General features: G+C 35.2%; 1 protein-coding gene across 2 annotated transcripts in view; it reads right to left on the bottom strand.

Annotated features, from left to right (window-relative positions):
- The window catches only part of Smc2 (structural maintenance of chromosomes 2), a 41,615-nt gene extending 21,203 nt beyond the window's left edge, over nucleotides 1-20,412 (bottom strand). The window contains exons 1-16 of one of the 2 annotated variants that reach the window (XM_042695548.1): nucleotides 20,331-20,412; nucleotides 19,252-19,480; nucleotides 18,532-18,681; nucleotides 16,782-16,904; nucleotides 15,001-15,039; nucleotides 13,681-13,791; nucleotides 13,210-13,254; nucleotides 11,885-12,118; nucleotides 11,542-11,691; nucleotides 7,581-7,814; nucleotides 6,498-6,657; nucleotides 5,941-6,058; nucleotides 5,562-5,700; nucleotides 4,364-4,483; nucleotides 2,431-2,635; nucleotides 15-150 (exon numbers count right to left, since the gene is read on the bottom strand). In XM_042695548.1, coding sequence (XP_042551482.1) covers nucleotides 15-150; nucleotides 2,431-2,635; nucleotides 4,364-4,483; nucleotides 5,562-5,700; nucleotides 5,941-6,058; nucleotides 6,498-6,657; nucleotides 7,581-7,814; nucleotides 11,542-11,691; nucleotides 11,885-12,118; nucleotides 13,210-13,254; nucleotides 13,681-13,791; nucleotides 15,001-15,039; nucleotides 16,782-16,904; nucleotides 18,532-18,681; nucleotides 19,252-19,419 — 2,132 coding nt within the window. In that variant the 5' untranslated portion in view covers nucleotides 19,420-19,480; nucleotides 20,331-20,412. Of the gene's footprint in view, nucleotides 1-14; nucleotides 151-2,430; nucleotides 2,636-4,363; nucleotides 4,484-5,561; nucleotides 5,701-5,940; nucleotides 6,059-6,497; nucleotides 6,658-7,580; nucleotides 7,815-11,541; nucleotides 11,692-11,884; nucleotides 12,119-13,209; nucleotides 13,255-13,680; nucleotides 13,792-15,000; nucleotides 15,040-16,781; nucleotides 16,905-18,531; nucleotides 18,682-19,251; nucleotides 19,499-20,330 lie in introns of those variants that run through there. The other variant, XM_042695556.1, reaches the window with a different exon arrangement.
- Nucleotides 20,413-25,369: the final 4,957 nt, after the last annotated feature.

The raw sequence follows: 25,369 nt of genomic DNA, 5'->3' as shown, positions 1-25,369 counted from the left end.
AACAAAAATCTTACTTTTCAGCAGTGTTTTTAAGACCAGCTAGTTCTTCCTCTAAAGCACGCAGCTCACTCTCCTTGATTCTCATTTCATCTTGAACAACTTTGAGTTCTTGAAACTTAGTTAAAATAGAAGCTGCCTGGGATCGAGCACCTAATAGGGCAAATTGAAACAGTCCTTGCACGTTATATTACTACATGCTTAATAAAGAATATTAATAAGTAAACAATTTTTTCTAAGAGAACTATATAAGAAATATTTCAATGGCAAATCCTTTAGAACTCATGATGCTAAAGAAATCACTCATCACTTGAATCTTAAAATAATACCTGATGAGAACCAGTCATAAGTAGATGTAGTTTTGTTTATTCAGAATAACCACTATCCTATCTATTGGAAGCATCCTTCAATAGTCCATTTCAACTGATGCTTCATTATGTAATTTGGTCTTGTCATTTAAATGGGAAATAAGTATTCTTTTTCTCAAAGCAAGCTTTGGGAAGCAGCATGCAAGTCACCATTTACTTTCCCTTTGCCATGAGAAAATCATGTGGAAGACAGGAATTAATCTTTCAGACTGAGTTACAGAAAGAAAAACATAACAACAGAGGAAACTAACTTGCAATAAATGTAGTATAATTATGGAATAAATTTGTAAGTTATGAGGATTTAAAGTTGCCAAATCATAACCTGGCTTAATTTTTGATACAGCAGAGCAAGCAGAATAAGCTGACTTCCCATTATTGAACCAGGAACCATATCATCTGTCAATGACAGCTTCAAGTATTACACTGATAGAAAACTGTAGGTTTGATGGAAGGAGGCCAAAGTCAATTAGCAATGCTATTAAAAGTTCTTTATTAATAGGATAGATTTAGAAATTTCTTAAGTGAAATTTAAGAGCACTTGCATCAATAAAAGTCTAAAAAGTTTCTTCTGATTTAGATTATATAATATTATTTATCTTCCACTTGCAGATACTAGTCAAGTTTATTGGGGAATCTGATACTTGAACACAGAATTCATTAATTGGCTAATGAAACATTAAGTCACTCTGGTCCCCAATATACAGTCAGCTTTCTAGGTTAAAAGCAAACTGGATTCCAAGTTACTTAAGCATCCTGTTTTTAATTTGGGCAACTGTTTGTGGTGTAAGACATTATAAAATGATAAAAAAATATACTATATATCTGCATTGTCCAATTATTAATTAACCTTTTGTGATCAATAAACATTGAAAACACAAGTGCAACTGAGAAAATAATTTTAATTATCAAATGTAAGGAGCCACATGTGGTAGTGGCCAATGTAATGAACAGAGATCTGGAATGTCAATGTGACAAATATTAAAACATGAAGAATATGATTCAAAACAGTGATACATGTAATTCAACTATTTGGGAGAGGGAGTTAGGAGGACTGTAGTTTGAGGCCAGGTAAGAAACCCTATTTGAAAGACAAACTAAAAGTGAAAGGACTAGGTACATGGCCTGTGTTGGGAACAAGGACTTGAATGTCCAGTATCATGGGGGGGTGGGGAAGGGGTGAGAACATGATCACTGCCTACAGATTTTCGTTTTTTCAGTTCCGGTCGTGGGGCCTGAACTCTGGGCCTGGGCGCTGTCCCTCAGTTCTTCAGCTCAAGGCTAGCACTCTACCACTTGAGCCACAGCGCCACTTCCGGCTTTTTTTTCCCTGCTTATGTGGTGCTGAGGAATCGAACCCAGGGCCTCATGTATGCAAGGCAAGCACTCTACCACTGAGCCACCTTTTTAGCCCTTGCCTACAGATTTTCTAAGGCACTTATAAGGCACCTCATAAAGAGTTTTCACTTTAGACAGGTGCAGTGGCAGCACTGATATGATAGGTAGTTAGCGGGTAGTTAGGCTAAAAGTGTAATTATTATAAAGACTTTATTTCCTGTGACTGTAACTAAACAAGATTAGAATTTATATGCAACTTCAACTATGAATATCCCACTGACTGGCATTTCCGGACAGGACAGGAAAAATAAATAGGAATGGATTTGTGATGATTAAAAGAAGCCATAGGATTGACTAACATACTGGTAGCTCATTTTACTTACAACCTAAATATTAGACACAGTCTTTATGTTTATAAGGCTATGAAGATATTATTTTGTTTTTGGGTGGTCTTGGGGTTTGAACTCAGAGCCTATGCTAGGCCACACCATCTCTAGTTTTAGGTAGTTATTTTTCATATGCTTTCTACTTATCTACCCATGATGCTTTGAACCATAGTTCTCTAAATTTCAACTTGCTGCATATTTAAGCTTAAGTGTAAGACCTGGATTCTAATCTTGGTTCTAATTAAAGACTAAGAATAAAGCTCTAAGATAAGTCATCCCAACCAAGAAATAGAGACTTGTTTTATTTGCAACACAGGATTATAAGGACAAGAAAAGAAACTGACCTCCACTCAATGTCCCATGAGGATCAAACACATCTCCTCCCAGAGTTACAGTTCTAGTCATTATTCTTTTATCAAAGGCCACTTTCTTGGCATTATCCATATTGTCACAAACAAATGTTGTTCCAAAGACAAACTGCATAGCTTTCTCAAGTTCTGGTTTGTATTCAACCAGGGAAAGGGCTACGTGAACATTGTTAGGACCAACCTGTATGGAAACAAATGAGCCACAGTGCATATTATTTCCTTTCTTTTGATATATTACTTATAAACCAATGAGAAAAGCTATTTAGGCAATATTTACTTTGTACTCAAATTCTTATGAATAATTTACTAAAAGCTATGTAAAATTTAAAGTAAAAAAATATAGATTTAAACACTGAAAAATCTATTACTAAGTAAAATATTTAGCTAAATTACCAGGCAGCATGAGAATTTGTCAAGAAGTAGCCAATGCCAAATCGGTCAATCTAAAATGCACTATACAAGCAGAACTTTCTTACAAGTACAATAACTCTCAGATCAACGTAATTATACCACTTGTTTAAACTACTAATAATTTGGTTGTTCCAAAGTGAAGGTTTTTTAGTCAAATTAAAAAACTATAAACTATAGCAGCCGCCTGACAATTACACCAATGAAAATACAATAATGGAATTAGAATAAGTGAAAAAGCACTAAGTCTTTTATTTTGAACCAACTGCCTCTTTACAACTTCTGTTTATAACATTTACAGATTATCTTTTTAGAAAAATGAAGTATATCTATAGAACTTAGCATAGGTCAAAGAAAAAAACAACCAAGTTTGATGTAACACTATGTTGTTTTGTTCTTTGAGATAGTAGCTACTGTTAAAACTGGTCTAGGCAACAGATCTGAGAGCAAGTATTTTTGCTGTCACTGGAAATCAAATTAACATCTACTGGGACTTGACCCTTACAGCTAAATTAACTTCAAGAGCCTTTCTGACCTAAAAAGATGATTTTCTAAGTGAAAGAAATACCAACCAAAAAACACTACCATTCAGTTATTAGGCACTTATCCACACATGCCAATACAACAGTACTTCAAAATGATTTTCATTGAAAGCATCTCAATTTCAGCAAGGAAAATGGGTGTCTATTCAATGTCCCAAATACAAATGCTATTTCTAGGATTCATAGAATTGTCTTTTCAACTCACATATTTAGAATGCCTATTCAATAACAAACTAGTTTTGTTACTAAGTTATATATTTATCAGCTAGCGTCAGTTTTTTTTTTTATTTTACCACGTATTACAGATCCATGACAACTTTTAAAATATATTTCCTTGTACACATCAATTTTCTTACTAGTGGTCATATCACCATTTGTCCACTGCAAAAATAGTTGACTGTTTATGGGCTAGATAGCAAAACCTGAACTTTAATAAGTATCTCTGCAATAATTATGGATAGTTTTCTATAGTTGTCATTGTAAGCAATTTAAGCATGCCTGACATTAAAGGTAAAAGAGTGCAGTATTTCAAATATTAATCTGTAAATTTCCATTCGAACTTCAGAAATCTGAAGTTTAATTTTCACTACTACTCAAGAGTCATGTGAATATCTAAAGTTAATGTCATTCTAAGACTAAAGTCATTCTAGCATTAATTTTTGAATTATTAAAGGGAGTTCTAATCTAATACTTTTATTCTCTTGCCATCTAATTGCAGAAAAGAGGCAACCCTAGTATTTTTCCATCTATTTTTTTTTTCCAGGGCTGAGGACCGAACCCAGGACCTTGTGCACGCCGGGCGGGTGCCCTTCCGCTGGGCTAAACCTGCAGCCCCTCTAATTTTTTTTTAACCAAATTAGAACTTTTGTGGTCCTCCTTTTTTGTCCCCTAAAGTTAGTGTTTTCTAACATTAAAAATAATGGTACAGTTTAAAGTACAATTAAGATAAGAAAACTTACAAGGTTTTGAGCAATCTTCAGAGTTTCTGGAGCAATACATCTGGCTGAAATTTTATTGAGAGGAATTATAGTGTAACGACGCTTCAATTCCCCTTTCTCTAGCAACTTTTTACCAGTAACCTAAAACATTCATTTGAAATTGAAAAAATTATTAATGATGATAGAAAATATTAAACAAGACAAGTGTGAAAGTTTAGGAATCCATCATCAAACAAATGTTTATTGTATCTTAGTCCCAACAACTCAAGTTTATGAAAACACACAATGGATTATTAGTCAGCCTTAAAAAAGCTGCTGACAATTACACTAACATGAATGAATCTGAAAAATATTTATGTGGTCACATAAGACAGACTCAGAAAGAAAAATACTACATGATCTCAGGTATATGAAGACTCTTAACCAAAAAAAAAAAGAAAGGAAGAAAGAACAACAAAGTTAAACAAAATAATCTGGTTATGGTGGCTTAATCTGTAATCCTAGCTTCTCAGGAAGCTAAGATCTGAAGATAATGCTATGAAGCCAACTTGTACAGGAAAGTCTGTGAAGCTCAAGTGGTAGAGTACTACTTGAGCAAAAAGAAAAAAAAACCTCAACCACTAGCACTAGGACTGCTAGGGCTGGCATAAACAACACACACACAGACACACACACAGAAGAAAGGGTTACTTGGGACAAAGAGAAGAAAAAAAATAAAAGAAGACACAATGGTATTTAGCTTCATTTTTAGTTAGGCAGGAAAAATAAGTCTAGAAATACAAGTCATAGCATGAGAACTATAGTTAATACTGTATTGTATTCTGAAAATTTGCCATGAGAGGTATAGATTTTGGGTGCTATTCTGACCAAAGAGGGTATAAAATCATCATATACAATATGAGGATATGTTACTAAATTCAGCTATAATAGCCATTTTACTATATAGTAGTGTATCCTTTCAATGCATTAAAAAGATTAAGACACCAAAACAGGTTATTTACTTCCAGATCATTTACCATTTAAGTAAATATTAACTTACATAGCATGAAAGTAAATCTCTAGAATAAAGTTATTTTAAAAAAAAATCAGTAACTGAATAGTTGGATATTGTAAAAATAATTGACCTAGGAGGCCCTAAAACATAAAGTACCCAATTCTTCTAGCAGCATCCTGTTTCCAAGTGGAACACTAATTTTAACTTTAAATAGAATCAGCTTACCTCTGTGTCTACTACAACATTGTACAGTCGTTCCCCAGCCACTAATTCTAAAGCTGTGGTAGCAGAAGTGTCTTTCACATTAATAAGAGAAGCTACAAGTCCTTTTACACAGTTTCTATTCCAGTTCTTCTCTGGATCCCTAAAATAGCAAAGTAGAAGAAAATTAAGTTATTTGACAAGAATTCTCCCTACTGACTTTTGAAATGTTCCAATAAATGTTTAAGGGGGGAAAAATAGCAATTAAAGGAAAGGAATTTAAAATTTTTTCATACAAAAATCTTGATGTCAACAGAATTGTCAGATTGCCTCCCAGCATAACCAAAAATATATTTTAGTTATTACTACAGTAAAATACAATGTTTAAGTTTAAGTCTCTTACTTGTATGCAAATCCAAGATTAGGAAATCTGGCCAAAAGAGCTTCATATTTTTCTTTCAATCTGTTGATATCACGAGACAGCTGCCTACGCTTTTCCAAAAGGTTTTCCTCCTTATTTTCTGAGGATGAAAGTGTTAAGTAAATTGAAACTGAGTTTAAAAATTCTACCATGTTAATAAAAATATAAGGAAAACCTTCTTCAGAAGAATTCCTAGAAACAAATATAAATTTCTGGTAAGTATTAAATAAAAAGAGGTATGCTTACCATTCAAGCATCTACTCAATTGTCAAGCAGACATACAACATCAAATAGTACAATATTTATTCCAAGAAACCACACATGAATTGAATGTCTTCTAATGTACGAAATGTACAAAAAACATTTCCTGAGTTCCAAGTAACTGAAATTCTCAATAATGTGTTCTCAAACATCAAAGGGATGTTATGTACTTATACTTTTATGGCATTTAGAAACAAGTATTTCCTACTTATTTATTGCCTTTTAGTTTCTATTAACTATGTCCTAATGATTAAATTATCATGTCTTTAAAGTCAAACCTTCATAATTTAATTTCTTCATTTCAGTTTCAAGTTTTTCTTTGAGTTTTTTTACAACTTCTAAAGCTTCTTGGTCCTTCCTGTAGCCGCTATCCATCTTCTTCACTTCTGCTTGTTTACTCTTCAATTCCTGCTGGGCATGTTTCAACTTCATTTGAGCCTGTGATAGAAAAATGTAACTGACTACATGAAGCAGTGTGCTAGTAATTAAATGGCCACAGATTCAGATTGGCTTAGGATATTTTAGCCTTGAAAATGTAACTGGTCTCTTTAGATTAATATTCCAAAGATGACTCATTTACCAAAGATTACTCATTTTTTCCTCAAAAAAACTACTCATATTATACATGAACATACAACTAATATAAATTATTAAAAAGCTAAAATATGTGTTTTTAACTATTCATAAAATATAACATAAACATGTAAGAAATATAACAAAGTTGAAAATTTCTGTCCAATGATTAGTAGCTGGTTTAATTTAAAATACAACAAAATGCTACAAATCACAACTCTAGTTCTTTTCCATTTACGTGCTCATATATGTATTTGTGTATGTTTGTCAGAACTGGGTAGTAACAGTAAAGAAGCTCCATTAAGTGATGAGGAAGAATATAGAAAAAGAAAGTTAAATTTAACCTACACTAGTACCTAGCAAATTTGAGAACTATTAACAAAGTGACAGTCATTTCAGATGACAAAATCAAAGTAATATGACCAAATATTGGAATATGCATGAACATGTGGTAGAGATGCTGATGAAGATATTATAAAGTACAGAAATAAAGGTTTAAGAACTAGAAATGGCAGGCTAAACAGTTGGAATGAGTTTTGTTTTTCTGCTATTTATGTCAAGACAAAGCAGCAATCTGAAAGATTTCAATTTTACAGCATTCTTCAACAATCTATCATCAAAGTTTAAGAATCAACGTTTTTGAATTTTTCTGTATTAGGTACTACAGAATAGAATAAGCTACTTTGTTGACAATATTCTAAACTTTATAACAATTCCAAAGTAGGTGAAAGACAGCTTAAAAAAACCAAAAACAAGATAATCACAGAATGTTTAATGTCTGTCTTTACCTGTTTGGCCTCTGTCTGAGCTTTACTCATATCATTTTTACAGGCTATCATTTGACCAGCAAGAGTTGCTTCTGCTCCATCTTCATTACTGGACAAGCCTGCAGAAACAGCATTGAAATGCTGTTGAGCAGCAGCCAAAGCTTCAGCATCTTTATTACTTGCTTCTTGAAGGCTATGCAGTCCATCTGTTATCTTTTTCATTTCCTTCTCCTTTGTTGCTAAAGTTTTAGAGTCCTGGAGAAAGAAATACCAAGTTGAAAAATGTTATATTTAAGGAAAACCATCTACTGTATTTTCTTGCATACACATACCCTTATGGCATTAAATTTCAAAGCAATTTGAAGCAGGCATAATAAGGAAAATAAAATAACCACCTCATTCTGAAATTCACCATTTGGGGAATATGACTCAAATACTATGCCTCAAATATTTTCATCCCATATATCAGAGCAAAGTCTAGTCAAATAAATCATGGTATATGTAAATAAATCACTTGAAAAAGTCCCTAAATCTACAAACCTGAAATAAGACATCATACACTATGATTAAAAGCAAATGGTTTAAAATTAGGAGTATACATATTAAACTATTTTAAAAGAATTAGGGGCTGGGAATGTGGCTCAGTGGTAGAGTGCTTGTCCAGCATGCATGAAGCCCTAGGTTCGATTCCTCAGAATCACATAAACAGAAAAAGCTAGAAGTGGTGCTGTGGCTCAAATGGTAGAGCACAAAGAAGCTCAGGAACAGCATGTACGACCTGAGTTCAAGCCTCACAATGGACAAAAAGATAAAATAAAGAATTGGGGCATAGTATGTAAGCAACAGGTAACTTTGGAAAATGTGTTACTAATACTTTACATTTTTAAGGTAGTGTTAACCAGTCAGATGCTAGCCGCTCACATCTGTAGTCCTTGCTGCTCAGGAGGCTGAGATCTGAGGATCATGGTTCAAAGCTAACCCAGGTTGGAAAGGCCATGAGAGTCTTATCTCCAATTAACCAACTAAAAACCATAAGTGGAGTTGTGGTTCAAGGAGGTAGTGTGCTAGCTATGAGCAAAAAGCTCAGGGCCACCTGAGTTCAAGCCCCATAATAGACAAAAAAAGAAAAAGCAGTAGTAATATATCTGACATACTAGTATATGACATTAGCACTAAATAAAAATTCAACTATGTCACTTGTATCAAAGTGACCAGAAATTCTGAATCACTTACTTAACTTGTGATTCATCAAACATTGGGTATTAGATGCTTGTTCTATACTGGGTGATGTTTCCAAGACACTGAAGACACAGACAAAAGACAGAGATCTCAAGGGGCTTATATTCTAAGGTGGAAGACATGGAAAATAAATAAATACAGTGAAGTAAAGGAAAAGTGCTGGGAATTACTATTGTTAAGAATAAGGGCCAGGCATTGATGGCTCATGCCTGTAATCCTAGCTACTCAGGAGGCTGAGGTCTGAGGATCACGGTTCAAAGTCAGCCTTGGCAGGAAAGTCAATCAGATTCTTATCTCCAATTAACCACCTGAAAACCGGAAGTGGAGCTGTAGAGCTAAGGAGGTAGAGCGCTAGCCTTGAGCTGAAGAGCTAAGGGACAGCATCCAGGCCCAGAGTTTGAACCCCATTATCAACCAAAAAAACAAAACATACATTTTTCTAATTTGAGGAGGGGAAGGGAAATAACAAAATGCTGAAACAAGGATACACGTTGACCCATTGTAACAATGAGATGTACAAGACACTATGATGAAAATGAGCTTTACAACTTGGGTGGGGAGGTGAGGAGGTAGGGAAGGAAGGGGTAGTGGGGGAAAAACAAAGGAGGAGGTAACCATACTCAATAGGAAATGTACTCATTACCTTACTCATGTAACTGTAACCCCTCTGTATATTATTTTTACAATAAAAGACAAAACAAAACAAAAAGAATAAGGGAGCTGGGCACTGGTGACTCACACCTGTAATCCCAGCTACTCAGAAGGCTGAGATATGAGAATCAATCCAAAGCCAGCCCAGGCAGAAAAGCCCGTGAGACTCTTATCTCCAATTAACCCAGAAAACTAGAAAAGGAGGTGCGGGCTAGTGTTGAGCAAAAATATCTCAGTGTTAGTGCCCAGGCACTGAGTTCAAGCCCTAGTATACACCCTCCTCCCTGCAAAAAACTGCCAATGAGTTAGAACTCCCTGGAACAGTCAGGGCTTTGTTCTAGTCTTCCTCTACCCTGACAATTATTTAGGCCAATATCTCATATCATCCTAGTGTATAAAATTCAGGGCTGTTTGCTTTCTGAGGTCCCTTAACTATGAACTTCCATCTGTTTTGGGAAGCTTTCCTGAGACACTGGTAACTACTAGCTCACAACAGTCTACATTTTGTTAACTAACTATGTAAATCTATGTTACGTAATACTTTGTTCAAGAGTATGTCTTTTTTTACTGGACTCAGTCAAATAACCAGCACACAGTGAAACTGATTCATATATTTCAAAGAAAGAGTTAAGCCTCATTGATTTTGAAAGTGTGAAAATTCAGAAAGTATTAGGTTTATGTGAGAATCTAAAAAGTAATATAAATACAATATGTCTGTGTGCTAGCTTGGATATGATAACACTAAAACATCAAATGTTAAAGGATGCAGGAAAGGAAACAAAAAAAGACAATCAGTAACTCTGAGGGCTTGCCAAGAAAAAGGAGGGATAAAGTAAGCCAAAAACCAAAGAAGCAACACATAATTTTATTAACCAGACTATAAAAAAAATGACAAACTGATTTCATCTGCTGTGTGCCATAGCAGAAACTGTCATGCATGTCATATTCATGCTTTAATGTTTTGTTTAAATGTTCACTACAATGTTTAAGTCAATTTTATTTCTTGAAAAAATGTCTCATAGGATAGTATGGAGAGATACTTTAGTTTTATGAAGTTAGTAATTTTTTTTAAGGCAAATACTTATTTCATTTACACAGAAGATTCTTCCTCAAAAAAAAAAAATCCTTGAAGGCTCTATCACATACCAACCCATTCATCTACTTGCATTGGACATTGGATTATATACTGGACTCCTGTTACTATCAATTACCTGTTGCTACCACCCCTTGCAAAGGCTACCTCCTCTAACTGTACCTTTGTTCCTATCCTGCATATCTTCTGAGGGCCTCTGTTATAGCAATTCTCCCATGTGTCATTTGAATCACAAATATTATTTCTATTGTGTTTTTATGTTATTTATTCCAAGTAAAGGCAAATGAAAATACTTTTCAATATTGTTTTTCTTTATCCCTTTCAGAAAACTTGAGAAATTATATTCAATCATATTTTTAATATCATGAGTATAAAACACTCTTTTTTAATGCTACTTCTCCTTAAAATATGTTCCCTTAGCCTCTATAATTACTGGTATGATTTTCTTCATATCCTCAGTATCCTTGCTCATTCTCATTTCCCCTTCCTAATAGATGATGAATTATGGTATGACTCAAACTTCAGACCTCTGTTATATACTCTATCCTTGATAATTTTATATATCTCATGAACTTACTCATGACCTTAAATCTGTATTTAATATCCATTTAGGTACCTGTGTAATCAAGATCACCACTCAAGAGGTTTAACAGGCACCATAAACCTATTACATTCATACTGTATTTATTTTCATCACTCAAACTGGTTCTTCATATTTGCCACTTTAGCCGATACAACTCTATACATCAAAAGCTACCCAATTTTAAATCTTAAAAGTATTATTCTTCCTCTAAATCTCCTTTATTTTTTTTCTCCATTAGGTATTACTGTATGTTACATATTTCACTCCCCTACCCACTTCCTTGACAGGGCCCTCAAAGCATACTCTTGACCATTTTATTCACCCACAAAATGGTATCTAGTCCATAGTACACACTTACTAGGTAACAATAGAATAGATAAATGTATGAGCAGAAATTAAGGTTCTTATGTGCTTACCTCAATCATATTTTTTTCTAGCTCTTTGCGTTTATTTTCTTCACTTGCTAGATTTTTCTTCTTGAGGTCAAAAGCACTTTGAGATTTAGTATTAACTCGCTGAGCCTCTGTAAGAGCATCTTCTAAAGATTGGAGTATGCCTCCAATTTCCTATAACCAAATGCGCATAAATTAAAATATGTTCAGGTTGTAATTTTCTTCTATTTCTATACATTTTATTTTTACAATCTGCTTAATTGTGTCACCCTTAGATTAACAAGCCAAATGGGAAGCAATATCCTGTGAATTAAAAGAAGTTGTGTATTTTTCTCAAATTACATTATTAGTTCTAAGTTATTCTAACCTTATCTTTACTTTTCTCCAACTCTTCTATTTCATGATTAAGTGCCTTTATTTTTTTATCATTTTCAGATAATTTTTCTTGAAGCTGTATAACTTTATCCTGCATTTCTTTTAATTCCCCAGCTGAGCGATCTTTGGTATCTTCAGCCAGTAAAAACTGATAAGCAATATATAAACGACTCAAATGTTCTATTTCTCTCATTACTTTTTGGTACTCCAAATAGGAAGATCTTTCCTGAAATAGAAGACAACAATAAATAACACAAAATATATACTTTTAAACAGACTTCCAATATGTATCAATTTTTTTATATAATAGATTTTATCTTAAATAATTATGTAATTTAAAATTTTTGGAAACTTTAATATGAGGACTTAGGCAAGTCAGGCAGTTGGAATTAAATAAGGAATCTTGGTTATAAAGTGGCAATAAAGGAGTCTATGAAGACAATTTAGACTGTCAGGGATATCCTACTGAATGCATTCTGTAGCAATATTACCATGATGTCTACTTAACATTTTTTCAGGTATGCCTACTAATATTTTTTCATATATCATCAAAGTTGATATCCATAAAGGCCAACATAAAGCAGACAAAGTAACAACTAAATTCCTTAATTTGCAGATAAAACAACAAATTTCGATAACCAGTCCATTTCCAGATTTAGAAAAAAATGTAGTAAAATCAGGTTTGAAAGCTAAATTTGAACTGATCTAGTGTTTTCTATGTAATCGTGCACTTAAAAGGAGTATCTTCAAGATCAATATTTCAGCATCTCCAGTATCATTTATACTTAATTCTAAATTTACACTTAATTCTAAATTTAATGGCCATTCAATAAATTCCTTTATGAGTTCCTTTTAAGGCAACATATTTTACAAATGCATTCTTTCAATGAGACATTACCAAAGTCTCGTTACTGTTGGAACAGTAAATGTTATAGAGAAAACAATCCTATTTCAATACTTTTCATGTATAAAATGTCTTAACAGAGATAGTCAGACAAATAACTCCATTATCTTAGAAGTAACCCACTCTAATCTTTAAGATATGTTGTTCCAATCAGTTTCACTTTTAACTATCCAGGAAAATTCGACTTGCTTCTTTTTTGTAGAATATCTTCAGCTAAATTTATTCTTCAAAATTACTAGGAGTAAGCACATATCCTTTACAAGCAGAAGGTCAAATTATGGAGTACCACAATGAACTCAGTTCATAATAGAGTATAATTCCCAGAAAATGGTAGACACTTTATTTCTATTTGCATGATCTGGGAGGTATCACCAATTTTGAAGGCCATCCTGATTGTTGTCACAAATGCCTACCTCTTTCAATTTCTGAATGGTAGGAGTAATCTCTTCTTCAAGTATCTAAAAAATAAAGGAAAACTATTATTTGCAGTCTATCAAATACAATTAAAAAAAAAAAAAAAGTTACATGGGTAACTATGGAAAAATGCACTAAGGGAAATTTTTCCTTGTTTATAGAAACTCTAATCTAAATGAAAAATTACTTTCTTTACCAACTATGTTTTATTTATTTATTTTTTTATTTTATTTTATTTTTTTTTGGTCCGGTCGTGAGTCCTGAACTCTGGGCCTGGGCACTGTCCCTCAGCTCTTCAGCTCAAGGCTAGCACTCTACCACTTGAGCCACAGCGCCACTTCTGGCTTTTTTCTTTTTGCTTATGTGGTGCTGAGGAATCGAACCCAGGGCCTCAGGCATGCAAGGCAAGCGCTCTACCACTGAGCCACCTTCCCAGCCCCACCAACTATGTTTTAGGTAAGTTACATTACCGATTTTATTTCTTTCAGCTTAGCTTCCTTTTTTTCTATTGTTTTCTGGGCTGCTATTTTTTTGTATTCGTACATTCTAGTTCCAGCAGCTTCTTCTATCATGGATAAAATCTAGAATGACAATTGTATTAAGAATGTAAGTTAATATTTCTCATAGTAATTTACATGATATAGTTGACAGATTGACCTTGCTTAGATCTTCTTCCTAATAATCCCAAAGAACATAAAAGTTAAATAGATATATGTACACACATTAGCTACAATCCTTATATTCAAGACACGTATCTGGCATCCTTGATCTTCTGCAATAGTAAGTTCCTTAAGTTTTTTTCTTCTATAATTGAAGCAAAGGATTCCTATTTCCATTCAAATACAAGTATAAAAATGGCAAAGAAAATGCTGCCCTATTCTGCTCTTTTTTTTTGGAATTTTAAAAATTCTTTCTGTGGCATAACATTAGAAACTGTGGCTCATGCAGTAAAACTGCAGGCAGGTAGGTTTCCTTTTCTCTGTATCTCAGTTTTTAGTATGGATAATGCCTTATAGCACTGCTAAAGAATAAGCAAAATAATGGATGTAAAAGAAAGAAGTATTAATCAATGATAATTTTATAACATGGGCATGTTTAAATGACCTTATTCAAAGAGTAGTTGTATCAATATCAATCTAACTAGCAGTTTGCCATAGATACATTTAAAGAGGCTTTATTCATGTAAAGAAATATTCATTCCTTCATACCAACTACTATCAATGTGGTTCCAAAAGAAAATGAAGCCCCAATGCTTCCAGTAACCTATTCTATGAAATGAACTATTTTAACACAAATCTTTTGTCAGGAAAAGATTTTCTTTTTCTTTTTTTTTTTTTTTTGGGTCCAGTCTTGGTGCCTGAACTCTGGGCCTGAGCGCTGTCCCTCAGCTCTTCAGCTCAAGGCTAGCACTCTACTACTTGAGCCACAGCGCCACTTCTGGCTTTTTTTCTTTTTGCTTATGTGGTGCTGGGGAATCGAACCCAGGGCCTCAGGCATGCAAGGCAAGCGCTCTACCACTGAGCCACCTTCCCAGCCCCAGGAAAAGATTTTCTATACAGATTATTCCTGACAAGATCCATCTGTTGAGTAAGGATGAATTAAACAGTAAAAATTTCATTTAGTATTGGACATAATATTAAATATTGAACTATTTTCTTTTTTAATTTCTTACTAATTATTGTCAAACAATGTTTCTAAGGATTTTAATGTAAGAAACAATTTTTTAAAAATGATAGATTTAAAACAGTATCTATGTTAGTATTTTTACTGTACATAAATAATATACTTACCTCAGGAGGTTTCATATTTAAGACTTTTGTAATTCGACCCTAAAAATAAAATAATAGCAAATATTGCCATTTATTAAACAATACAAGATAATTTAGAAAGTGAAACAATCAGACTATTTTTCTAAAACAACGTTAACATGTACTAGTAAAGCTAAAGCAGGGAAATATATATTTATATATTTTATATTATGTATCATATTTAACATTAATGAGAGCAATAAAATTTAATATCTAACATATAATATTCATATATATTTTATACATGCTTACATATATATGTACAGGATATAATAAGTAGGTATTTATTCTGGCACAGTATAATTTGAATATATTCTTCAAAGTTTATGTTGGAAACTTAATCACAAGGCCAGGAGGTAGTGTCAGAAAGTAGTCCTTAGTAAGAGGTGAGTAAGTCATGATGCCTCTACTCATGAAGAAATCCATGATAATGGGATTATATCAGTTATACGTTAGTGGGTCTACTATAAAAGCAAGTTCAGGCCCCCCTTGCTCTCTTGCATTTTTGTCATAGCATGATATAATTCTCACTATATGCCTGTGGCATGCTTCTTCTGTCTTGGTTTAGCCTTTCCAACCACCAGTTTCAAGAACCAAAAAATTTGTCTTATAAATTTGGTATTCCCTAGAGTCCTTTGCAGACCCTGCCTTTGACCTTGCAGCGACTCTCTCCAACAGAAGGAGGTATCAAATAAAATAATTCAAGACATCAGCCTTTACCTTTCTTTTTCATGTCTTTAAAGGAAATTATTCATACTTTTATCCTTGAAACATTAAAATGTTTTAGAGTCCAGTAATTTAAAAGATAATGATATTATGGCTTGGATATGAAATCTACTTATTTAAAGGCCTAGTTCTTAAAGCACTATTCAGAGGTTAAGGTCTTAGGAAGTGACTAGAAAAGGAAAGTACTGACCTAGTCTGTCAGCTGATTAAATCACTGATAGATTCCTAACAGGATGACTATGGGGAAAGGGTGGTTACTATGAAAGGCAGGGCCTGACTAGAGGCAGTGGATAGCTGAGAATACATCCTTGAAAGGTTTATTTTGTCCCCTACTCCTCTGCCTCTTCCTTTTCCAACCTCCTAGATTCAATGAAAATGACCAGCTTTCCACTGTTGTACCATGTTTTAGCCTGGCTTCCAGCACATAGCAACAGAGCCAGACAATCACAGACTGAAACTTTTGAAAGAGTCAAAATAAATCTTTCCTCCTTCAAGTTGCTATTTTCAAGTATTTTGTTACAGTGACAAAAAAAGTGACTAATATATATAGAATATTTGCAAATTTGGTATGCATTATGCTTATAGTAATAGAATAAATCAAAGAAAATTACTTATTTAAAAAATGTAAATGCATATGATACAGACATTAATACAACTTAATCATATTTCTTAAAAGGTACATGAACTAAGCATAACAGAAAATAAATTCAGAAAATGGAAACATAAATTTTAAAAAAATTCAAAAAAGAAGGTATTTCTATTGTAATAACTTGAAAAATGACGTTAAAAATTTGTGGAGTACTGGATTCACAACTATAGCTCTATCTACTCAGGAGGCTGACATCTGAGGATCTCCGTTCAAAGCCAGCCTCAGTAGAAAAGGTTGAGAAGCTTACCTTCAATTAATCAGAAAAAGGCAAGAACTGGAAGCATAGCTCCACTGAAGGAATATCAGCCTCAATAAAAAAGCCATGCAAGAGCGTAAGGATAAAGCCCCAGTACTATTATGAAGACATAGAAAGACCTAAACAAAATACCTGCATGATGAGAAAGTGAGGATTGTTAACATTCAGGCCAACAGAACAGAACAGATCCTGTACTCTAGTGTTGTTTGCATTTACTCCATTGATTAAATATTTATTTCTCCCACCAATAACCACCTAAAAAGGAAGTATTAAAAAAATATAAATTTGCATGCACATCTGATGTTAAAATTATAAATAAAAGTCTATTATCTGTATTTATTTGTTCTTTCCAATTAACAGTAAACAAAACCAATTCTGAGTCAACCATGGTAGAACGGTCAAAGAGAATACTAATTCCATTTGAGACAACTCAAGTAATTTTGCTAATGTGTTATACAATCACATATAAGCCTCCTAATCTTCCCTGCATTGGATTAGGTCTCAGATTGATTCTAGCTCTATGTTTCCAAGTATGGATAACATGCCTTTGCCTTTCCTCATCTGCAATTTTTCCACTCAAAGGTAAAAAAGGAATGGATATGACTTCTGACCACTTAAAAGAGCAAAGGAACTTCAGCACGGGTTTATTAAGAACAAGACATGCCATATTCTGACTTGTTCAGGTTTTATTGCAGCATATAAATTATTGAATGGTTAGGACTCTTATCCATACTTCAACAACAACTCTAATATGAGCATAAGTAATTTCAGAAAGATTGAAAAATATATTAGTAAAAGTAGTCTTGAACTAAATTGGTAGATCAGAAAGAGACTCATGAACCATTTTAAAGGGTGAGTATTTGATGGGTGCCAATAAGAGAATAGGCCTCTGTCCTGTTCTACGCAACATTATTTTTATCAGAAACTTTTATGAGACAATTATGTGTAAGTGACATAATACTAAGATAGAGAATGGGATTAAATAGAACGTTTACAAGCTGAAAAATGTAATCTAAATATTAGAAAAAGTTTAAAGACAACCAAAGGCCTTATTGGTTTAAAAAAAACTGCATAGATACAGAAATGTCAGTAATATGGCTAATATACATAAAATTTAAAATGGTTTCAAGTAAATCTGTTGATAAATCTACCATATATTATGAATGCTGAACTGGGAAAAATGTTAGTATCCAAAATGAAAGAGGTATTAAAATTGCTTAGTTTTATTTTTAGACCAATTCTAGAATGCTTAATTTGAGGTGCCATGCACAAACAGAAGGGAGGAGGGGAGACTAACAGATACTTGGTGTGTCAGGCAAGTGAAGGAATTAGAAACAAATACGGTGAGATTTGGTCCTGGTATTTTCAAAAGAATCAGAATTAATGTACAAAACTTTAAGACAGTAGATTTAGGATGAATCTCTTAAGAGAACCTTTTTAATAAGATCTGCCCCCAAGGAGAATAGGCTATCTCAGAAGACAGCAAGGACAACATTACTGGAAGCATTTAACACAGTCAAGGAACATTCTCAAGTATGGTTTAAGAGTCAAGTGCTTATACTAGATAGGTGACTTTCCATATCTATTCCAATCCTCTTAGTTTAAAATATCAACTGTATGGTCAAAATTTTTAATAGTCATCCATTACTTAACAATAAGGTATATGTTCTGAAAAATCAATCACTCAAAATTCCAACCTCAGAGTATTTATGTGAGCCCTATAATACATGCAGTTTGGTATTGACTGAAACATGATTATGCAGTGCATGAGTGTAGAAGAAAGATACATTAAGGACCCTCCTACTTTTTGCAAAGCCATACTGCCAAACAACAAATCAGATACGAAAATTCTTAGGGCAACCAAATACTTATAGACACTCACCTGTCTTGTTACTGTGATCTCATCATGAGCTTCAAATCCTAAGGGGCTTTGCTTTTTGTCTGAATTATCAAAAGTGATTGACACTGACGCTTTGGTAATTCCAGCCTGCCCATTTTTATAAACTAAATCTTGTAAATTAGAAGCCCGAACCTAAAAATAAGTAAATAAACATTAACCAATTACAAACCCCATATTGCCCAGTGTAGCACTAAAATGGGCTTTTTGCCATTAGAAATCCCACTCAAATAGCAATTGTTAAGTCAGTAAGGGCATGTAGGTTGAATGTGCTGTCCAGATAATATCAACCTCTAGTGAGTGCTTTTGTCTTCAACTGGATTGTTTCCTAATTATTGAATGCTAATTTGCAAGATTTAAGGGAAATCGTAGTGCCTATGAGTTCCACTATTATCCAATACATTAATATGTCTTAAACAATATAATGGAAAAGGGAGAGGGTACAAACTGGGAAACTGCCTTAAACTCACAATACTTGAGGGTGGGTGTTATTCCCAAACACTTTTCAGGGTGAACCTTAGGCAACACTTCTAAGTTTCTATTTTCTTATTTAACAGAAAAAATAACTTCCTGAAATGATCATACAGAGGTATGCCATAAATGATACAAAGTTGAAAAATAAAATGAAGAAAATATTGGCAATAGCTTAGTGAGGAATTCTTCACTAAGCTTCAAGTCACAGAAATCAGAATGTTTATACCTTACCTGAGTCAGGTTGGAGATGCCTAGCAAAAAACAGATGGAGTCCAAAATGTTGGATTTCCCACTACCATTCAAACCAGTAATAGCATTGAAGAGAGGGTCAAAACCATTGACTTCAGTTCTCTGAGCATAAGACTTGAAACCCTCAAGAACTATTGACTTAATATGCATTTTGGATACTGTCTTGGATCAGTAGACCTCTGCTAGGTATGGAGAAAATCACAAGCCAGATCTGTGGGTGAAATGTCAGTCTGAAATCAGAGTAATCATGAGGCACTGTAACAGGAACTTCAACAATAGAAATTAAGCAGCCAATTGTTAAATTACCTTAAAGTTATCTTCCACCTATTTTAAAATACCCAAAACTTCGACACTACTTGGAAGCTAATCTGGAAATCTTAACTCTATCACTATGTATACCTCCTTTCCCAAGCTTGCTTTCTACATTCATCCTATAGCTAACAAAGACTATTCCTGACTTTACATCCCGTTCCCTTTGCCCACAATGTGCCATCATATACTGACATGGTTCATTCACTGCATCTTTTATTCCTGTCTATACACAAATGTCACCTTAGTAAGGTACTGCCTGACTTCCTTATGTAAAAGAGCAATTCTACCCATCTTCTATCTCGGCTTTCTTCAAGGAACCTTAAGTTGCCACTGAACAACACTTATTTGTCCAACTCATCACAAGGTTAAGTTCCTGAAAGATCTTTACTCGCTTCCATGGCTGGGATCCCCTTCGAACAGTGCCTGACTGAGGGCTGGAAGAATGATCAAATACTTATTAACCACACAGAATGCATCACATATGCTCCTGCCTCTTGGCTTTACCCGAACTCTTCCCTTGTTTCCCGATGCCTTCCTTTCCGCACTTCTTCGACTATTACATTCCTACAGATTTCCCTCCAGGTCCCTCTGAGCCTCCCGTCCACCTGTCACCCATCTCCCGCGAGGATACCCGGACAGGCCCAACTGGCTACTTGTGTAGCCGCCATGGTGCTGCTTCGGGCTGCCTGTGCCTGAGGAGTCCCCAGAGTTCCTCCCAGTCATAAAGGCCAAGAAAGGACCAACTGTACCTTGCTAGGGGAACTAGGAAGCACTTCCCACCATACCGGCTACGGACTAGCGCCACTCGCAGCAGCCGCGCCGGAACTATTTATTCCTTTGAATTTAGGCGCGAGCGAAGGACCCCGCCTCAGCGGCTAATTTCCGCCGCTGGTGCCTATCCGATGCCTGATTGTTGAGTTTCATTTTTAACCTACCGAGAGGAGCATCAAGGAGGCGGGTGTGTGATGGGCAAAAGAGTTTCAATCCTGGACGCTCCTAGAATACAACTTCCGGCATGGGAAGTGAAGGAAAAGGTGGTACATATTGACATTGGCGTCAGGCACGCTTTGGACAGCACCACGTCCCCTTGCGCGGCTGCCGCCCCTCCACGCCTCAGGCCCCTTCCGGCCGCGGGCTGGGCTCCACAGACCGGGCCTTCGGGAGGGCGGAGCGAGGCCTGCGGGACCTGCCTGTGTCTCCTCAGGGCAGCCGAGGTGGCGGGCCGACCAAGGCTACTTTTACTGTTCTCTGTGTTAAAAGCGTCACTGTCTTCTCGAGCTACCGAGAAACTGTACTTTTGAGCTAAGCAGGCGTTGGCTTCCAGGGGCTGCGGCCCCGGGCGGCCTGGCTAGGACGCCTTTCCCCGGTGGAGACCTCGGCAGCCGCCGCTAGCCGCGGGTCTCGGCCTGGAGGAAAAGCTCTGCGGGGCAGGTAACTGGGAGCTGGACACGCAGCGTCGGGCCCCCTCCCTGATGGCAGCGGCCGCAGCCCACCGTTGCATTTTCCATTTCTTGACTGGGTCCGGCTGTGTTCCTTGGGCCTAAAAAAACCGAAACGAACCCCAGCTTCATTGGACTCTAGGAAACCCTGGCTGTTGTGCTCATTGCCTAGATGGGAAAGCCGAGTGGCCAAGGTGAAGCAACTTGTGGTAGCGGCCGAAGGGCGAGGTCTGATCCCTGCCTCTCTCTAAACCACCGGGTTTTGTCTTTCAACAAAATCCTGCCGGGGTCTTGTTGAGAACCCAGTACTAGTCCAAAGTGACCCTGGTATCTGCTATCGTTTCCTTAGACGAAGAGAAATGTTAGATTTACTGGCCTTTGAGGACATTGACGTTAAGGACTTAGGAATAGCTTGAAGTTTAACATGGATGTCATGCTACCATTGATGAGCTATCCAAACGTGAAGCCAAGGGTTTGGTGGGAAGGGATAAGGGAGAACGATGAAACGGGTGATAGTGGTCAAGATGCAGAACACTCTGTACAAATACTTAAAATAATAAAAATATAATTTAAAAAAGTGACACCAATCCTACAGACTACAGTATTAAAAAAAAATAGAAATCTATTCTTCACAGATCCACTGTCTGAGAAGTCCAAGTAGAGGCAATAACTGATGAGGACTGCTTTCTAATTAGTAGCTAGCACTTGGCTAGTCCTTGTAGGTGAGAGGGCTGAGACACAACTAGGCTTATGTTGTAAAGGCTGACTAATTCCCATCATCTATCCAAAGATCCTACCTACTAATACAAGTATTCCGGGGGATAGAATTTCAAACTGAAGTTTGAGAAGACATTCTTAGTTCATAGAGTTGAACATGTATCTTAAAAGTGGCTTGTTAACTCTAGGATTGCTGTAGCAATGTGAACCAGTTTACAATAATCAAGAATGGGTCTATGTTTTGAAAATATTTCTCAATATAAGGATTTAAGTTATGTACTCTGATATGCCATCCACTCTTCCCATGATAACAGCCAGGGGTTAACATGTGATTAAGCAAATATTTTATCTGCCTTGATTCCTGTGTTCCCTCTTTGTCTTCTTTTGATCACTTGTGTGTGTGTGTGTGTGTGTGTGTGTGTGTGTGTGTGTGTGTGTGTTACTGGAGATTGAACTCAGGGCTTTATGTATTCTAAGAAGACACACCCCCAGATATGGGTTTACCTTCTAAATTAAAAAACTATTTAATTTGTCAACAAATCCAAATGTGGGTATTACATACTTTGTTAAGAAAAAAATGTAAGCATTCAGGCAGACATCATTAGCCTTTGCAGCTACTTTTATAGACCAATTACTAGGTGATATCCTTAGGACAAATGAATGAAAATTTATGTTTCAATATACCTCTAATAGATTAGGACTTTTAAGTTTCTAACTATTCCTATTAAGACTATTTATTAATATTGTTCATAAAGGTAAAGATCCTTGTCAGTTTTAGTCTTGATGCATGCCAGAAACACTGGAATTTCTGCTAAAATACTGTTCAGAGAAAGCTGATGATTCTGTCTTCTGCGATCACAACGGGAAAGTAAAAAACATGAAGGCATAAAGTTAACAATAGCTCCCGAATTTGGAGTGAATTAAAAACAAAGATGTAGAGTAGATAGTATATAAATAGAACACTATTTTTGTTTCATTACTATGAGTCAAAAGATTTGGAAAAGTTCAGCAGTTGCAAAGCCATGCAGAAATATACTGAGCTAGTGGAATCTTAGTTACTAATGGGAAGCAACAGCACCAGCAGAGACACAGGTAAAAATATAAAGTAGAACCTAGGAAAAATATTTGGTTTTCTGTTCTTTAGGGCATTAGGAGGGATCTTTTCCTGAATGTACTCTGGTAATTTTAGGATGCTAAAGTAGATCTTATAGAGTCCTGAGTGAATTCTCTCTCTCTGGAACTTAGGACAGAAGAAGAAATAAAAGGCTCACAGAAAGAACGAAAGGGCGATGCATTTCATTGAGGGAGAATTTTTGTATACAAAGAGATGAATTACTAATGATAGAAAATGTTTATGTTTAAGTGGAATTGAGTAGCACTACAATTTGAATATTGTATTTCTACCATCCTGTTGGTTGAATGGTAGTTCAAAAGAATCACCTTATCTGCCCTGTATAGAGCAGAGCTGTGACTGACTAAAGTCCATCATCTACTCATTGAACAAGTGGCTGAGTGTTTACAATGTCAGTGGATAATAGCTTTACATTTTATTGCTTTATGAATCTTATACTTGATATCAGTTTTTGTGTTATTGATTTGAACCATAACTAATTATACACAACTCTTGGAGTAGCCACCAGTCTTAATAAATGAAGTAATTGTTTTTCCCATGTGATTCCTGAACTCTTTAAGTCATTGAAATCCCAGTTGACTGATTTCACCACGTGCTTGGACACTCATTCAAGGTTGGATATAGTGAGTAGCCAGGTATAGGTAAAGAACATAAACATCTACTATAAGCCCTGCTTAAGAGGAATGAATTTTTAGTGGAAGGACCACGTATATTAGGAATGAAATCATAACAGGCTAAAAGGTGGATGTGGAAATGCTTACAAAAGATAGACTGGATTTAGCATAGGTAGTACTGCTTAGCAGGGAGACAGGAGAGAATGCTTTTATTAGTTCTAGATAATGGCTTCTTATATTTAAAAAATGCTGCCAGCAATTATGCTTGGACGACTAATTTGGAGTTATTTTTAGTTTGTATATTTTTTATTAGTTAATAGGATCAAAGAGTATAATAACCTAGTGAGAATTTCTCCGTAAATGGCAATCAAATTAGTTTTATTCATGAAACTCATAAATAAGCTATAATTCAGCATTTTGTGTTTAGGGAAAATAAAACTTAGGTCATGCTGTTTAAGAGGGTAAGGGAATTTAACAGAACACTGGGGGATTCCAGCAGATTTATGATGAAGATACATTTTACCTGGAAGCTTAATTGTGATTTAAATTACAGGTCAAGCTGTGCAATATGTTTCCTATTTAGGGTAAAAATCTTTGAAGAGATATAGTGTGCATGTTTAAAGAAGATGCAGGAAGCAAATGAGAAAACATATTGCATATTCCGTTTTTCTTTTAAAATACAAGCTACTTTAAGTCAAATTGCCCCGAGTTCCTGATGATGGCTTTTGTGAAATTTCCTTGTTTACTCTGTGATATTCTTGCCCTGTCTTCCAGAGCAATTATTTTACTTGACAGTAGCCAAAAAGATATCTGCCAGCGAACTAATATGGAAACCACATATAAGGTATTCTAAGCCTTTCTGAAATCATGACATTCTATCACTTTGAGCTAACTCACATAAAATTACCAAGATCTATTGATGAAAGGGCCCTTCAAGAACTATAGCCACTCCTTTTGCAAATGGAGAAATTAAGACTTCTAGTGATTTTCCCAAATTTACTTTTTATCTCGAGTAATTTAAGATCAAATGAAAAAATAAAATTTATGTACAAATAATTTTAATTGCTAAGAAATTGCTTCCCTGAAAAAACTGAAGACAGAATTGGAGGCTGTCTCTGAGAGGAAGATTTCTACTAGGAAAAGAACAGTTAGACATGACATCCTGGACTCTTGCATTGCCTTTGCCCTGGGTGAAGTTCCTCAACAATTAGAACCAAAGCTACCATGCATACTTCAACCATCTGTAGGTTTGGAGTTAAAGTATATGAGACAAAAGAACTGGGAAGAAATTGAAATGGTCTAATCTAGTTAAATCTCTGAAGACAAGTCAAGAATGGAACTTGTAAGCACTCCTTTACTAAAGCTTTAGGAATAATAATGGAAGAAAAAAACATGTTCAGGACACAACTATGAAAAAATCTGATTTTATTCATTTAAAAGGTGTTTATATCTAGTGGAGATGTAGATATATCTAGTTGGAGGCATAGATATTCGAAGTGTATATGTCAGAACAAAAACAAGGTATTGGGGCAATGAGTGTAAAAGGGGAATTAAGTAGCGAGTCTGTTTAAAATTGGAAAGGACAAAGTGCTTTGTACAAATATTGAAAAATAGCTTTTGTTCTGAGCTACACATAAGGGACAAGATCAAGAAAGACAAATAGTACATTATTACTTTTTAATCCCTTTGTTTTCCATCCCACCTTTTCCATTCCAGATCCTTCTATTTATATTTTTGTGTCTAGGACAGTTTTATTGTAAACTGAGAACTAATATCATTACTCTCTGAGATTAGCAACTATGCTTTTTTAGCATTCTGTGCAATCTGTTCCAAAGTAATGAGGATTTATGATGAGAGTTATAATAAATTGCACCTCTAATGCCTCT

This window comes from Dipodomys spectabilis, unplaced genomic scaffold, assembly GCF_019054845.1.
Source record: "Dipodomys spectabilis isolate Male_0828 unplaced genomic scaffold, ASM1905484v1 ptg000006l, whole genome shotgun sequence".
Taxonomy (NCBI): Eukaryota; Metazoa; Chordata; class Mammalia; order Rodentia; family Heteromyidae; genus Dipodomys; species Dipodomys spectabilis.
This window is presented reverse-complemented; position numbering and strand designations above follow the sequence as displayed.